The sequence below is a fragment of the Borostomias antarcticus genome (assembly GCF_949987555.1).
Source record: "Borostomias antarcticus genome assembly, chromosome: 9".
In the NCBI taxonomy this organism is placed as follows: Eukaryota; Metazoa; Chordata; class Actinopteri; order Stomiiformes; family Stomiidae; genus Borostomias; species Borostomias antarcticus.
In genome coordinates this window covers 27,081,761-27,098,222 of record NC_140242.1, presented here as the reverse complement: position 1 = coordinate 27,098,222, position 16,462 = coordinate 27,081,761, and the positions used below count along the sequence as shown (strand labels likewise).

Genomic DNA, 16,462 nt, shown 5'->3' with positions numbered 1-16,462 from the left:
GCAGTGAGGTACAGCACTAAATGGCACAATCATCATCATTGGAGTAAATATTAATTTTGTGTAATGACATCATGTAATCACATGTGAACATGTCAGTCTGAATGACAGTATTAGTCTCTCTTAGTATCCTGTTGCAGAGAGCATGAGAAGGCTATGGAGGATGCTGAGATGACCAGTGGAGAGGCTGGGCCTATGGACATATACCAGCCAATCAGCAGCGCACCAGAGGTGGGGGTTCATTGTTTAGGAGTAAGGATGGTCATTTGAAAGTCTTATATTCATTCAAATGGTAGCCTATCGAGACTTTTTTCTCTCCAGATATTCAAAATGATCATTTTTGTATTCTGCTGGGGGAAAATTACATTACAGTCATTTAGCAGACACTTTTATCCAAAGAGACTAACAATAATGGCCGGGTTTCTCGAACGAGTTAGTACTTCTTAACTCCCATGCAAAAAGCCAATGTACTACTACTTGCCAGAACTCACAAGTGCATCTCCTTTCTAAAACAAGTGACTAAGAGCATATTATAGTGCTGAAGGCAAAGTGCAAGAATAGCAATCTAAAATACAATAAGTGCTTAAGAGGGAGGATTGTTGTAGTACTTTTTGAAGAGATGAGTTTTGAGCCTGCGATGAAAGATGGGCAGTGACTCTGCTGTCCTGACATCAGTGGGCAGTTCGTTCCACCACTGCGGGGCCAGGACAGAGAAGAGCCGTGACCGCGTCGATCGACCACAGGGGCCTCGGGAGTGACGGGGCAACCCGTCGCCCCGAGGTAGCAGAGCGTAGCGGTCGGGAGGGGGTGTAGGGTTTAACTGTCACTAGATAAATACAGTGGATATAAAGGTATGTAATTTATTCCAGGTACCAAGTGAAACTGAGAGTGAGCATACTAGGCCAGAATCCTCCTCAGAGCTGCTAGTGCACCAAGTCCCCCTTGACCGAGTCAGCTGTGTGTCCCTCCAGACCTCTCTGAAAGTGGACCAGAACCAGGCCCAGGAGTTCATCCTTCTGGACCAGCATGGACAGCCCCTACAGTGTGAACGCATGGTGAGATGAGAGGGACAGAGAGTTGCACAAAGCCTTTACTTGATCACCGTGATATCTAGGGCTGGTCCGAGTAATTAGAGTACTCACTATTCGTTCGGTAGGTTGGTATTCGGTAGGTTGGTATTCCACTATTCGTTCGGTAGGTTTGTATTCGGTAGGTTGATATTCCACTATTCGTTCGGTAGGTTGGTATTCCACTATTCGTTCGGTAGGTTGCTATTTGGTAGGTTGATATTCGGTAGGTTAATATTCCACTATTCGTTCGGTAGGTTGGTATTTGGTAGGTTGATATTCGGTAGGTTGGTATTCCACTATTCGTGCGGTAGGTTGCTATTTGGTAGGTTGATATTCGGTAGGTTGGTATTCCACTATTCGTTCCGTAGGTTGGTATTCGGTAGGTTGGTATTTGGTAGGTTGGTATTCCACTATTCGTTCGGTAGGTTGATATTCAGTAGGTTGGTATTCCACTATTCGTTCGGTAGGTTGATATTTGGTAGGTTGGTATTTGGTAGGTTGATATTCGGTAGGTTGGTATTCCACTATTCGTTCGGTAGGTTGGTATTTGAAACTCAATTCAGTATTTGGAGCTTTGTTTTTTTGCAACACAACTTTGCAAAAGTAGTTCAAACTACAATACATTTTGTCAGTGAATTACTTTTTAGATAACGCAGTTAATAGAACATTTGTAAAATATAAATGGGTCACACTTTACAATAAGGGTCACAAAAAACATTAGTTAACTGTTAACTAATGCTTATTTAGGGTTAGGTTAGGTTACTAATGTTAATTAATACCTTAGTTAAGGTTAGAGTTAGGGTTAGGGTTAGGTGAGTTAACCTTAGTTAACATCAATAACATTAGTAAATGGTTAATAGAGACATTAGTTAACTGTTACTTAATGCTTAATAATGCCTTAACTAATGCTTATTAATGTACCCTTATTGTAAAGTGTTACCTATGAATGAAAAGGTCCTTTAGGATGATGCATGTAGACAGACGTAGCCTCACCTCAGAGCGCAGCACACCCATGGCAGAAATGGAGCACTATTTGAAGGACAAGAAGTCAAAACTCCTGCGCAGTCGGGCCCCCTTGCATGGTGAAAATCACAACACAGACTAATAATAATATTACTACAGTCACAGTACCGTTACAATGTTGTTATAGTTCTACTGCACAGATACAGCTCCTGTTGTGAAAAAGTTGCACCAACTGTGTAACATCTTCATACCGTAAACTGTCTCCTGTCACCTCTGTGTATGACAGATGATACTGTCAGGGGAGTCTGAGAGCAGAGAGGTGTTCGTCATGCCGTCCAATCAGTTTGGAGAAGCCCAAGTGTTGCTTCCTCGTGGTCAGCTATTGGACATCGTTGACTCCGTAGGTAGGCCACACTTACCGTCTCTTTACCTGTTGGAAATACTGTCGTCACATAACCTTTTGCGCTTCATTTACCTAGACATTGTGTGTGTGTGTGTGTGTGTGTGTGTGTGTGTGTGTGTGTGTGTGTGTGTGTGTGTGCGCGCGCGCGCGTGTGCGTGTGTGTGTGTGTGTGTGTGTGTGCATCTTTAGCTTGTGCTGAGGAGAAGGCTGGCCTCGAGGGGCTACAGACCATCACACTAACAGCTGTTACAGACACCACCAGTAGTCAGACCAATGCACCCCCAGCCACCAAGAACTCCCCACCTAAAACATCACCCAAAAGGTGAGCCCACCTATGTTTGTAGCGTATACTGAGAAGTTTGGACCATCTTGTATGCTTAAAGTTAATGAAATAGGCCTACTTCTACTGGTTGAACTGGTATTGCTGTTGCAATGAATGTGGAAAAACAAGGCATCTGTTAGGCCTATCAGCATTGCAATTTATAAGCTGCTATTTGAGCCATTATGTGTAATTATTCGTTTGTTATGCTATTTATTTCATTAACTTTAAAGTTGAAATATGAAGTGGCGAGACCTGGACCGATTAGCCTAGCTTAGCGGCATTCACTGGTACCAGGTTAGGCCGATTAGCCTACTTTCCAAATGTCACGAAATAACCCCCCAATACAACTCCAAAACTATTCTGTTTAGAGTTTTTAATGTGTGTATTTACCACATTGAGTGATCACAATTTTTAATTAAACATTTTCGTTTTCTAAGCAGAAATACTCTGAACTATTTTTTTAGAACCAGACATAGGGATTACACGCATCACTCCAAACGCGTAGCATTGTGACTAGCTAGGTATGAGGTAAACAAACGTGCGTTCCAACAGCTCGCACATAGTTAGATGCTATAAAACGAAAATGTTTAATTAAAAATTGTGATCACTCAACGTGGTAAATACACACATTAAAAACTCTAAACAGAATAGTTTTGGAGTTGTATTGGGGGGTTATTACGTGACATTTGGAAAGTAGGCTAATCGGCCTAACCTGGTACCAGTGAATGCCGCTAAGCTAGGCTAATCGGTCCAGGTCTCGCCACTCCATATTGCACGCACAGAGTTGCGAATGCTTCATACTGCTTGTCTAACCCCAGGGAAGATGGAAAACAAGCATATTTCCCAAAATCTTGGCCATGTCCTTAAACTGTTTGTGTACCAAGTTGACTAGATGCAGTACTGACGGACAACAGGGGTTATATTTTAATTGTTCAATCAAAACTATTGCTTTCTGTTTACACTGACGTGCACGCCCAGTGTACGTGTCATGCAATATGCGGTTTCAGTAGTGTTAGTATTCATGTAGACCAACTGTGATGATGCTCAAAACGCTAGTGTGAACGGAGATCGTTTTCGCCTTTTGAAACCGCAAATCAATCAAACCATGAAACACTGTCGCTGTCAATTGTATTAAACAACTGCATCATCATACACCTTGGCCTGCAAAAACTATCCTCGCTTGCTAACGACAAGCTGTTCAGACGTGCAAGCCAGCCACCGCTGCGTCTTTAACACGCCAGGTGTGTAAATGTGTGTGATTGGTTGTTGTGCAGGTCTCCGGATTGTTTCGCACCTCTTCTGAAACGCCTGCCCGCCAGCGCCCCCTGCTGGGCTCAGAGGCTGCGCAACGCCGAGGTCAGTACTCCTCCATACAGCTGCGCTACCTGTGCTGTGTGCTAACTCTTTAGAGCAACTACGTGGAGTTTTTGACTTGTCACAAAACAGTCTCATTTTAATACCGATGCCTCTACAATACCTACATTAGCATTGGCCATTAGCTTGAAGATTGGCCGTTTCTATCCTTAGATATCCGCTCGGCCGGTCGGGTCGTCCAGAAAGGACAAAACAATTTATTTACCTCGTCGCTAGTCGTCCTGACAAGTAGCGTCTTTTTGCTGGCTTCCAAAACGAATGCTGGGCTAGGCGAGAGATCTTTACAACAGGAAGCAGCGGTGCTCATGGGAAATCCAGTCGTCTTTTCCCGGGAAAACACTACCGCATGTCCGCAGGTGCCTCTAAAATCAACACAAAGCGGAAAAACTCCACGTTGCTGCTTTAAAGAGGAAGCGCGAGAGGGTTTTAGAGTATCGGTGGTGTTATTGCTGGTCTGGAGTCAGTGCTTGACGCTGCCCCCTTCTGGATGTGTTGAGCAGAAGATCGGGGACTCGTACCGCGGTTACTGCACGACCGAGTCGGAGCTGGAGACCATCCTCCTGCTCCACAAGCAGCAGACCAGCTCCGTGTTCGGCACGCGCCAGTCTCCCTCCCGCCGCAAGCCGGCCTCGCGCCTCATGTGGAAGTCCCAGTACGTGCCCTACGACGGCATCCCGTTCGTCAACGCAGGTAGGCGGATACCGCCGATCAGAGGGCGCCGGGGGCGGTCTGGTCCTCTCTCCCAGGCAGCAGGGCCATGGTGATGGAGAGACTGATGGTCTGGTTGTCTCTCTCAGGCAGCAGGGCCATGGTGATGGAGAGACTGATGGTCTGGTTGTCTCTCTCAGGCAGCAGGGCCATGGTGATGGAGAGACTGATGGTCTGGTCCTCTCTCTCAGGCAGCAGGGCCATGGTGATGGAGAGACTGATGGTCTGGTTGTCTCTCTCAGGCAGCAGGGCCATGGTGATGGAGAGACTGATGGTCTGGTCCTCTCTCTCAGGTAGCAGGGCCATGGTGATGGAGAGACTGATGGTCTGGTTGTCTCTCTCAGGCAGCAGGGCCATGGTGATGGAGTGCCAGTACGGCCCGAGAAGGAAAGGCCTCCAGCCCAAGAAGACCAGCGAGCACGTCAACATCGATTACAAAGCCACGTGCCCTGCCAGGTACACACACACACACACTCACACACACACACATGCACACGCACACACACTAGGACTGTGCAATAAAATTTATACAGCAATACATTGCAATATTTTTTTTTCCACAATACTTTTTTTGCGGTACAGTATCAATACAGTAGAAAAACAAACATTTAACTTCTTTTTGCACAAATAATAGATAAAGATATAGAAAATGAAGGATAATGAAGTCATAGATAACGTATTCATGTTTCAAATGGATTTAGAATGTCCTTATGTTCCCTCCACACCGGGGGATGGAGGTGTATTTTAACATTTTCAGTAAATGATGTAGAGTATTGCAATGTATAGCAGTACATGTACATATTGTATCGTATTGCATATTGTGAGGTCCCAATACCCAGCCCTAACACACACACAGAGTTCAATTCTATGAGGAGGATGTGAAGAAGCTTTTTTTCTTTATCAAAAACAGCAATCTGACTTTAATTGTATCAGATATTTCATAAATACTGGTGTCTCAAATTCTTGTAATTGAGTCTCAAACTCAAGATGATGTTCAAGTTCGGACCAGTTTGCAGCTCACTATATTGAAGTCTTCGGTTTTCTAAGTTCTTCATTCGTTGAAAAGACAGAGTTCGGAACCATTTTCGGAGTTTTCGATGCAAAATGATTTATTGCTCTCCAACAGGCAAAAACAGAGAGCTTAATAAACCAGAGAAAGTCTAGAAATGTAGAAAGAAATAAGCACTTGACATGCTGTTTTATACAAAATGAGCTCGCTTAAACCGTGCCTATTTTATTATTTTATCCAATTACAAAATATGTGATAAAGATATTCCTGTTCAGACTGGTGGTACTGTGACAGACAGAGCATTATCTAATCTGCTGTGTCATCACTTTAGTTGCAGTTTATACTAGTCCGAACTTGTTGGTGCTGTTTTCTATAAAAAAATCATTCTATGGAATTTTCCACTATGACACTTGTTTTGGTCTAAAAATACCTGGGGCCTCATTTATCATTGAGGTACGCCTTCTTTTACACGGTCTTTTTCGCGAGTTCAGGCGTACGCCATTTGCCCCCCCCACATTGCGATTTATCAAGCCGTAAGGGCGAAAATTTAGTCGCCTTTCTCCGCGCTTTTGTAGGACACCTCTCAGCTTGTCGTACCGATTTACACGGTGTTCTACGCCCTTCTTGAACACAGGGGGAACTGGCGACGCAGGTGGTGCGTCGGTGAATTACTATGTTTGACGGAGAGAATAAGAGCGACAGTTCATGAACGCACAATCATGTAGGCTACTAGGCCAATTCAGCACAAACATATATCGCAATGCAAGATTAGACGTGTCCTCTAACCGGCTCATTCATGGTTCGATATGGATTTGTTCCCCAAACTGTACCTATGCGCTGTCCCAAACCCTTCCGCGCTATATGTCACACACTTAATGCAGGCACTCCATCAAACGCAAATCATTGACCAATTAGATTGTCATTAATATGTGATCATGTGGACCTGTTTGCTGTTTGGTAAGCATATAAATGACAGTCCTCCTGTGCGTAATGCGAGCCTAAATGAATCCGGCGCTACTCGGCCTACTGGCCGAGATAGAACTCCAAAGAGGTGACGGCGATGGCGACTGCACCCACATAAGGGCACCATCAGTGAATGAATACGTCTATGTGAATCGCAAAAATGTGCACACTATAAATACCCAAATCATATGTGACGCCGACATGCTCATCACAAGTGTAGTGGCACGGTGGCCTGGCTCCACGCATGACTCATTCATCCTGGCGCACAGCAGGGTAGGGCTAGACTGGAGGCAGGCGCTGCGCGTGACGGCTGGCTTGGTGTGTGCATAGCCAAGATACATATTCTTTGTCTTTTTTACTTTAATCTTTATTAGCATTTTCCATCCATACAACGACAATACCATAAAACATAAAAACTTACAATAACAGCTTATGGGTACTTCCATCCATGCAGCTTTTTTTTCTTACTCAAATATGACAATTTTAATACTAGTGGTATCATCACACTTCCTTCTATAATCCATCCATTTTTCCCATCTCCCTTCAAACTTTCCTTCCTGCATCCTCAATGCATAAATAAATCTCATAAATCTCCTCCACAACACCCACCACTGCTCCTTGGTTGGGGGTTCCACCTTATACCAAGCCCTCATTATTGTCTTTTTACTAGCAACCAATAGTAATTTCACTAGGTATCTGTCCCCTCCTTGTACATCATTCTGTTATGTTTGCCAAGATGTATATTCAAAGCTGATAAGAATGAGAACCAGTCAAGACCCCACCACAAAATGAGGACCCAAGCCCTCAGCCCCCTCCCCGTCATGAGGTTTACCAGCGGGGCCAAAGGGCCCACACTGAGGTCATGCGCCAGCTATGAAGACACAAACAAGTAAGGTTCACATTTCTACCATTTTATTGTCTGTTGGTGGGTGACTGTGTGAGGTGTGTGAGTGCGTTTGTGAGTGAATGTGTGAGGTCCGTGAGTGTGGTAGTGAGTGACTGTGTGAGGTCCTTGAGTGTGGTAGTGAGTGACTGTGTGAGGTCCGTGAGTGTGGTAGTGAGTGACAGTGTGAGGTCCGTGACAGCATGTGTGAGGGAATGAAGTGCAGTGAGGATGTCCTGTTGGCTCTGGTGGTGTAGTGTGGTGACCTCCACCAACTGCTGCACAACTGCCCCACAACTGCCCCAATCCCTTCTGCCATTTCCCTCTGGGCCTCTAGGGTCATGAGCCTCCAGCACAGCGTCTGATAGGAAGCCCAGCCCTCAGGGACCCTTGAGGCAGGGACGCTGGCAGCCGGAGGTGGAGGCGTGGGCGGTGGAGACGGAGACGGAGGCGCTGGAGATGGCACTGGAGGTGGAGGCCGGTGCGCTGGATGTAGAGGCTGCAACCGGCGGGGGCACGACCGTCAGGTCAAGGACCACTGCAGACTCCCCCTCCTCTGAGTCCCACCCCACGTCAGAGTCTGGAGAAACAATTTCAGTCATTTTCTTTGAGTTTGTCTGTTAACTTGATTATGCATTAAACATGTTATTGTGTAGCCATATTCAATTGATATGTTTTTCTGTTGGCAGCCAAATAAATGCTTAAGTGTGATTTCCCGGGTGATTTAGATGAGAGTCTAAATTTCCCAGAGGGGAAAATGTTTCATGTGGTCTAACATTATGAAGTGGTCATCTGTGTTATCGTTCCCTGTTTTTGGTCCTAAATCATTCATAGCCTACCACAGAATGTGTGGAATGTTTGCTTTCCTCACACATAATACAGCATGTCCGTGTAGCCTACGCCAAATACAGGATGCACCAAACATACAGTAGGCTACCTAAACTAGGAGCAATCAGACAAATGTAGGCTCGTACAAATAGCTTACCTTCCGAAGATGATTTTCTTTCCTCGCGTAGACCTCACCAACAAGCACATGCACCTCCGTCTCCGAAAGGTTTCTCTTCTTTCCGCGTTTTTCCATAAACGTATTTATCTGTCCCTATGCTCCACGCTATATTATGTCGGTTCCTTCCGGGGTATCCCCGTTGTGCCGTCATAGTTTTGACCATATATGGTTGGATTTGGGCGTGGAGAGGGCGGAACACGGGGCGCGTGCGCGTACGCTCTCTTCCCCGCCCGTCTCGGATTTCTCGTGCAGAAAAGGGCATACGACTTTTTTGATAGATCCGAAAAGCGTGTAAATATTCTCGTCGTACGCTACATTGTGCATTTTCCGCGTTTTCGTCGTACGCCCTCTTTTACACCTGAATTTACACGCTCTTTGATAAATGAGGCCCCTGAGATGTTGCAGACAGCACTTTCCCAAACATATTACTATCTCTGGCTCCCCCTGGTGTAGACTTAATTGAATTACATGAGCCTGCATACTATCCTCTCTGACTTCTCCCTAGTAGAGTATACTGGTTCTCCTTCACCTTAAACACTTCCTGACTTTTACAACTCTACCTCCATCTAGTGGCGAATTGAAGGAATTACACTTCCTTGGTAATTGCTCAAACCTGTCTGTGACCACATTTTCAGTGTAGCCTTTGTCTGAACAGGGATACATGGTTTACTACAAATGAAATTGAACTGAACTTTTACAGTGTATCACAAATGTCCAGTGTAATCATACAGTGTATTCCATGACCTTACAGTGTTGTAGATTCACATAGTGCTTTAACACGTATCAAACTTGACCTATAAAAATGTTCTACAATACTTCATAAAAAAACCTTCATCAGATGCCGCCGACCTCTGTGAGATATAGATCTTTCTCCCATTCTGTAGGATCTACATCAAGAAGGTGCGGAAGTTTCCAGAGTACGGAGTTCCCACAGACCCCAAGATGGACAAGCACGTGGTGCGGCAGGAGCAGGAGAAGGCCTTCTCCAGCCTGAGGAGCACCGTGCGTGATGGAGGGGGCGTCCTCAGGTGCGTACGCCGAGACCATGGATGTATTAATACAACTGGATAGGGTCACTCCATTCACTGACTGCTCGAAAGAGTGAAGCCCTATTGACTACTAACTGATCTTAGTTTTAACAGTATAATTGTGACTGGACATGTTTTGTTTGCTAGTAGGTGGTATTCATTCTGTTCACAACAACGCGACGTGCAGCCAGGCTCACTTATTGTTGATGCACGGAGTGTCCAGTATCCATCTTGATTGACGTCAGCAGCTGACGTTGATGAAGTCGTGATAGATTTTTTTTTTTATCCCAAGTAAAATTGTGAGTTCAGGTGACGTATCGATGACGACTTTGACGTTGAAAAAGGAACAAAAGGAACGCAGCGTTTGATCAAACAAGCGTCGGCAAACCATAGTCTCCTGGTGCAAGAGGGTGCATTCTCACATTTCCAACAGGTACTACACGCAGCTGCCTACTCAGAAAGCCCACCTGTACCACGACATGGAGGTGGAGCCCCCTATCCCTCCCCCACCCAGAGACCTCTTCCCCGTTGTGGAGGAGGAGATAAGGGAGGAGGAGGAGGTGGAGGAGGAGGAGGAGGAGGAGGAAGGAGGTCTGGTGGAGGACGGGGGCTCAGTGCCCTCTCGCCTTCACCCTCGCGTGGCAGAGAAGATCAACGAGCTGGTAGCTCAGGGGCACCAACAGGTCTACGCCGTCCGCAAACAGCTCAGGTGAGGAGCTTCAGGGATTTAACATCTCAGGTGAGGACCTTCAGGGCTTTAACAGCTCAGGTGAGGACCTTCAGGTCTTAAACAGCTCAGGTGAGGACCTTCAGGTCTTAAACAGCTCAGGTGAGGACCTTCAGGTCTATAACAGCTCAGGTGAGGACCTTCAGGGATTTAACAGCTCAGGTGAGGAGCTTCAGGTCTTAAACAGCTCAGGTGAGGAGCTTCAGGTCTTAAACAGCTCAGGTGAGGACCTTCAGTGCTTAAACATCTCAGGTGAGGACCTTCAGGTCTTAAACATCTCAGGTGAGGAGCTTCAGGTCTATAACAGCTCAGGTGAGGACCTCCAGGTCTATAACAGCTCAGGTGAGGACCTTCAGGTCTTAAACAGCTCAGGTGAGGACCTTCAGGTCTTAAACAGCTCAGGTGAGGAGCTTCAGGTCTTAAACAGCTCAGGTGAGGAGCTTCAGGTCTATAACAGCTCAGGTGAGGACCTTCAGGTCTTAAACAGCTCAGGTGAGGACCTTCAGGTCTTAAACAGCTCAGGTGAGGAGCTTCAGGTCTATAACAGCTCAGGTGAGGAGCTTCAGGTCTATAACAGCTCAGGTGAGTACCTCCAGGTCTTTAACAGCTCAGGTGAGGACCTCCAGGGCTTTAACAGCTCAGGTGAGGACCTCCAGGTCTTTAACAGCTCAGGTGAGGACCTCCAGGGCTTTAACAGCTCAGGTGAGGACCTCCAGGGCTTTAACAGCTCAGGTGAGGACCTTCAGGGCTTTAACAGCTCAGGTGAGGACCTCCAGGGCTTTAACAGCTCAGGTGAGGACCTTCAGGTCTTAAACATCTCAGGTGAGGAGCTTCAGGTCTATAACAGCTCAGGTGAGGACCTCCAGGTCTTAAACAGCTCAGGTGAGGACCTTCAGGTCTTAAACAGCTCAGGTGAGGACCTTCAGGTCTTAAACAGCTCAGGTGAGGACCTTCAGGTCTTAAACAGCTCAGGTGAGGACCTTCAGGTCTTAAACAGCTCAGGTGAGGACCTTCAGGTCTTAAACAGCTCAGGTGAGGAGCTTCAGGTCTTAAACAGCTCAGGTGAGGACCTTCAGGTCTTAAAACGCTCAGGTGACAACATTCAGTGCTTGTGCTTGACATGATTGAATTGAATTGAATTGAAACCTTTATTGCCCCAGAGGGGAATTTGTTAAGCACACGTCAAGCATACAGAAAACATTAAAATGTACGCCCATCACCAACACCACAATGTCACCAACCACCATCATCGTCATCACCATCCTCACCAACATCCTCGCATCAACATCATCATCACTGCAACAGGCATCAACAGCTGTTCAATAATTTAATGCTTCTTGGCATTCATGTTTTCTGCATTGTCGATGTAAGCCACTGAGGATCTTGAATCCAAGTGATGAACAGATATGTCTGCTCGGTGTCCCTGGTGCTTACCGGTTAATCTCCCGGTCTGTCGTGCTACCAGGACGTTTGTGGAGAGGGAGATGTTTAAGTCGGAGGAGGTGCCAGAGAGACACAACCTGTGCTACTTCCCCACCGTCAACGACATCAAGAACCACATCCACGAGGCCCAGAAGGCCTTGCAGCTGAGTGGCGCCCTCGCAGACACGCAGGTACAAGAGCAGGGGAACGCCCTACAATCCAGCAACTTTATGCTGTGTTCACATGGAATCGGTACAGTGTTTTCCCCTTTTTTCAGGGGGGGTGGTAGGCCCCCAAAAACTATTAGTGGCGTTAGGCAGGTCACGGATACATGGTGTCAACAGTGTTGTCATAGATGCGCACAGTTAAGGGGTTTGTTAGTATCGGTTCATTTCTCTACACCGAGCTGAAATGAAACGAGTGCACATAACTTAGCTAGATAAATATGAACAATATTTATTTACACATAAAACACATGAAGACATATTACCAGAAAAAAATTACAAATGTGTGAATGCTGATCAGCTGGAAAGAAATCGCAAAAGCATTGCTGAAAATGCACGACCTAAATGGGAAAAATGTGAACTAACTTGAACGCAACGCCATTTAATCCACAACACATAGCCTTGCTAATGTTAGCCTACATACTGTAATTACATCAGAAGACATACGCTAAACTATGGTTAGCCAGCTACAGCAACAGAAAATATTTTAATTTCATCATCTCTCACTCTCAGTCAGAAAATGTCCGCTAGTCAAGATGCTAGACGGCAGATGGACAATATGTTCTGGACGGCATGGAGAAAAAGTCCCGTGGAATAGCAGGACAGCAACACGAAAATACGCCTGACGATATGTTGCTAGGGTTGTTTTCAAAGAATGGAATAAAATATACTACATTTTATTTTTAATCATTTCCTATCTATTATTTCTTGCAATGATTCTAGTAATGCGTATAGCTATAAAACACAGCCTTCTTGCTCTTTTCTTTGGATCGTCCATGTTTTCTCCGTGTGCGAGGGAGCTACGCGACATCCAGTCACGGAGGACGGCAAAAAGTTACAATATTTTAACTAACTGGTATTTCCTGCCGGCCTCACCGAATTTCACCGTCCTGCTCTCGTCCACTAAAATGACATCTGGTTTGCCCTGACCGTCTGCCTGGTTCCATGTGAACACAGCATTAGTTACACCACTATAGTACAACGTGCCCCTCTGTCTGTGCCTCAGCATCAGCCAATAGTCTGCCTGCCTTGTGTTCTGTAATATTCTAATCTACTCACCCAAAATCATGTGTTGTTCCCCTGTGATTGACCCCGTCCTCTGACCGGTCAGTGGGACCCCCTGACCGAGACGGTCACCCTGACGCTCACCCCTGCCCCCGCTGAAGGTAACCCCACCGCCCCACCGTGCCTAGCCCCTCTACCGGCCCACCCCAGCCTCTAACCCCCAGCTTTGCCCTGTCCCTCTGCGTCTCACCTGGGTGTGCGTCTCTCTCCGTCCACCAGGGGGCCTTCTCAGAAGCGTGCTGGAGGGCACCGACACTCTCTCCCCTGAGGCTGTCCAGCTGTTCAGCTCGCTCACCTCCCTGCAGCCTAAGATGTTCGCCCAGCTACAGGTGGGGATCGATTCCAATTTCAAGAATCGATTCGATTCCGATTCACAAGGTTCAGAATTGATTAACACGATTCGATTCAATTCAATATCGATTCGGTTAGTGTTACTAAAACCTTTTTTTTTTTTTGCTGTGACCTTAATTACATGACTGCCAAGTTATGCAACACATCAATACTAGGGCTGGGTATCGATACTGATTTCCAAAATGAATGAATCATTGAATGAATTAATGAACTATCCATTCCTTCATATATTCATTCATTCATTAATAAAATATCGATTTTGGGATTCATGAATCGATTCTGAATCATTTGATTCAGAATCGATTAATCGATTTTTGAAACCCAGCCCTATCTGCACCGCCGCGCCGTCTCTCGGTGTCGGTGTCTTGTACGACGTTCTCTATGAGCCTGTTCTAAGTGCTTTGCTATATGATTCACTCACATATCATATTAGAGACTACAGGGATAGCTGACACATAATGGCCGACCATGTAGGCAACTTCTCTGTAACTATCTGTGCACTCTCCTGTAAGTCATGTCTCTCTTATGAAGGATCTGGCCCATGTTTACTGCTCTGTATTTGTTCTTAGCCAATAGACAAACATTTTCCAGGAGCTTGCTCGATCGTCTCGTTGAGAGAGGTCAGGGAAGAATTTTTACAGCTCACTTATCTGGCCCCCTGGGTGAAACATTTTTTGCTTCCCTCTGGAATATGTAGGGGCGGGACTTATGCCCACCCTCCCTTGTTCTCTGTAAAGCGCATTGTGTTGCCTCTGTGTATGAAATGCGCTATACAAATAAAGTTTGATTTGATTTGTGCACTGTACATGTGCTGCTATGTATACAACAGCGTGTCTGCTCCTTACCATCGGCAGGGTGTTCAGCTCCAGCCATTCCCCATCCTGTGCTCCTACGAGGGACCCCGGTCCCTGTCACACACACCCAGCAGCTCACTGACAACCACGGACCCCGGGGATCTGCCCCCACCCTCTCAGCCTCTGCTGGTCAGCCCTTCTCACTTCCTCCAGACTGGCCCCTCATTATGCAAAGGTACGCCCAAGCTCTGACATAGCATGTTATACGTTTAAATATGTGAAGTATGTTTTTTTTTTAAGTTGCATTCTATGATGCTTTTTTAGCCTCTCTTACTCTGAAATGTAATTTAATGTAATGTATTGCTTTATACATGTTCTTAGCCGGTAGACAAACATACTCCAGGAGCTTGCTCGATCGCCTTGTTGAGAGGGGTCAGGGAAGAATTTTTACAGCTCACTTATCTGGCCCCCGGGTGATTACTGTTTTTTTGCTTCCCTCTGGAATATGTAGAGGTGGGTCGTATGCCCACCTCCCTTGTTCTCTGTAAAGCGCATTGTGTTGCCTCTGGGTATGAAAGGCGCTATACAAATAAAGCTTTGATTGATTGATTGATTGTGTTCCAGGTCTGACCCTGGGGGACCCCTCGTCTGTACTGGGCCTGGGTCAGGTGGTCAGTGTGTCCTCTGTGGGGGAGGGGGCCATTGAGGGAGGGGCACACCAAATCCTGCTTGAGGACGAGGGGGCCATTGAGGTGGGGGCGCACCAAATCCTGCTTGAGGACGAGGGGGCCATTGAGGTGGGGGCGCACCAAATCCTGCTTGAGGACGAGGGGGCCATTGAGGTGGGGGCGCACCAAATCCTGCTTGAGAAAAGACAGACGATCCCAGTCCACATCGCCAACCCTGGAGACACAGGTGAGTCCAGAGGAACCAGCGGCTAAAGCCTCAGATACACTAGAACAGTGGTTCTCAACTGGTGGAGCCTCAGGAACCACATTTTTCCTTATCATGAAGTCGCGACCCAAATTTATTCCACAGCACTCAAATTTATTCCACAAAAATAGAAAAAGTCTGTGACACATAACACAACATTGGCACACACTAAGGTTAGCCCACTTCCTGTCATGTCTCGTAAATAAATTATTGAAATTATTGAATTGAATCGAATTGTGTGTCCTGCAAAATAAAAACCCAACAACTGTGTTGTGACAACTGAAAAACTGGGTATCGCACATTTAATGACTGGACCAACGACTGGATGAGTTTACACTACACAATTGCGTCCAGAATCTGCTCAAAAATATCAAACATGTTTGATATGCTACGACTTGCTCCGACTCGGATCGGGAGAAGTCTGTTCTCATCATACACTTGCCGATTTAAATCTGTACCCCTCATACACTTACATTTCTCCGACTACCCCCAACTAGCAGCTGACTAGGACAGACTTGACAGGATTGTGAATCGTGTATAAAATCGGGCATAATATCTTGTAGTGTATCCTCAGCTTAAGCTCTGAAGAACATGGTGCTTACAAGGCCTGTGTCAGTAAATTCATGTATTCTATTGGGATCACATAAACACTAAAAATGTATTTCTCTCTCCCACTTCCTTCTCTGCCTCTCCCTTCTTCTTCCCCAGTTCCGTCCAGTTCAGGGGATCAGGTAGGAGTGACGGAGGGCAAGGACATACCCATCAACCCTGGAGATGTTCCCCCCACCCTGACGGGATTGGTTAAAGCACTCAGAACATCTGGCTCCTGTCCCCAACCAAAGGGTTGGAAAGAGGAGCCAAGCTGCATAGTCATTGTACAAGGAGTCTCAAACTCAAACTGTGTTCCTGTTCAGGAGAAAAGCTTAGCTAGCCATCCGACACCTACAGTACACCCCCCTGGGTTTTTAATCAAGGAGCACATGCAGTGCAATCAAGAGGATTAGTCGAATCTTTGACACGTACGCAGTATCCACTATAGCTGCTGCAACTTTACAGGACAAATTGTAAAGGAAATTATCTGACTGACTCAACGGATGTATGTGTTGGGGATAAACCTCGTCATTCGTTTATTACTGCCTCAATCAGTGGTGAGGGAATAATGTTGTCTGCCCGATCTGATTGAATCCAGACTACGTGAAACAACAACAACCTAAGTACAG

General features: G+C 46.1%; 1 protein-coding gene across 1 annotated transcript; it reads left to right on the top strand.

Moving 5' to 3' along the window:
• Positions 1-153: 153 nt before the first annotated feature.
• Positions 154-15,105, top strand: carf (calcium responsive transcription factor; the record flags this gene model as incomplete). Its single annotated transcript, XM_084442964.1, has 15 exons — positions 154-228; positions 969-1,052; positions 2,317-2,434; positions 2,623-2,755; positions 3,997-4,111; positions 4,630-4,819; positions 5,182-5,293; positions 9,583-9,726; positions 10,160-10,435; positions 11,919-12,066; positions 13,211-13,265; positions 13,384-13,493; positions 14,370-14,544; positions 14,934-14,984; positions 15,089-15,105. The coding sequence occupies 15 exons, from the start codon at positions 154-156 to the stop codon at positions 15,103-15,105; spliced, it is 1,803 nt and encodes a 600-aa protein (XP_084299090.1).
• Positions 15,106-16,462: the final 1,357 nt, after the last annotated feature.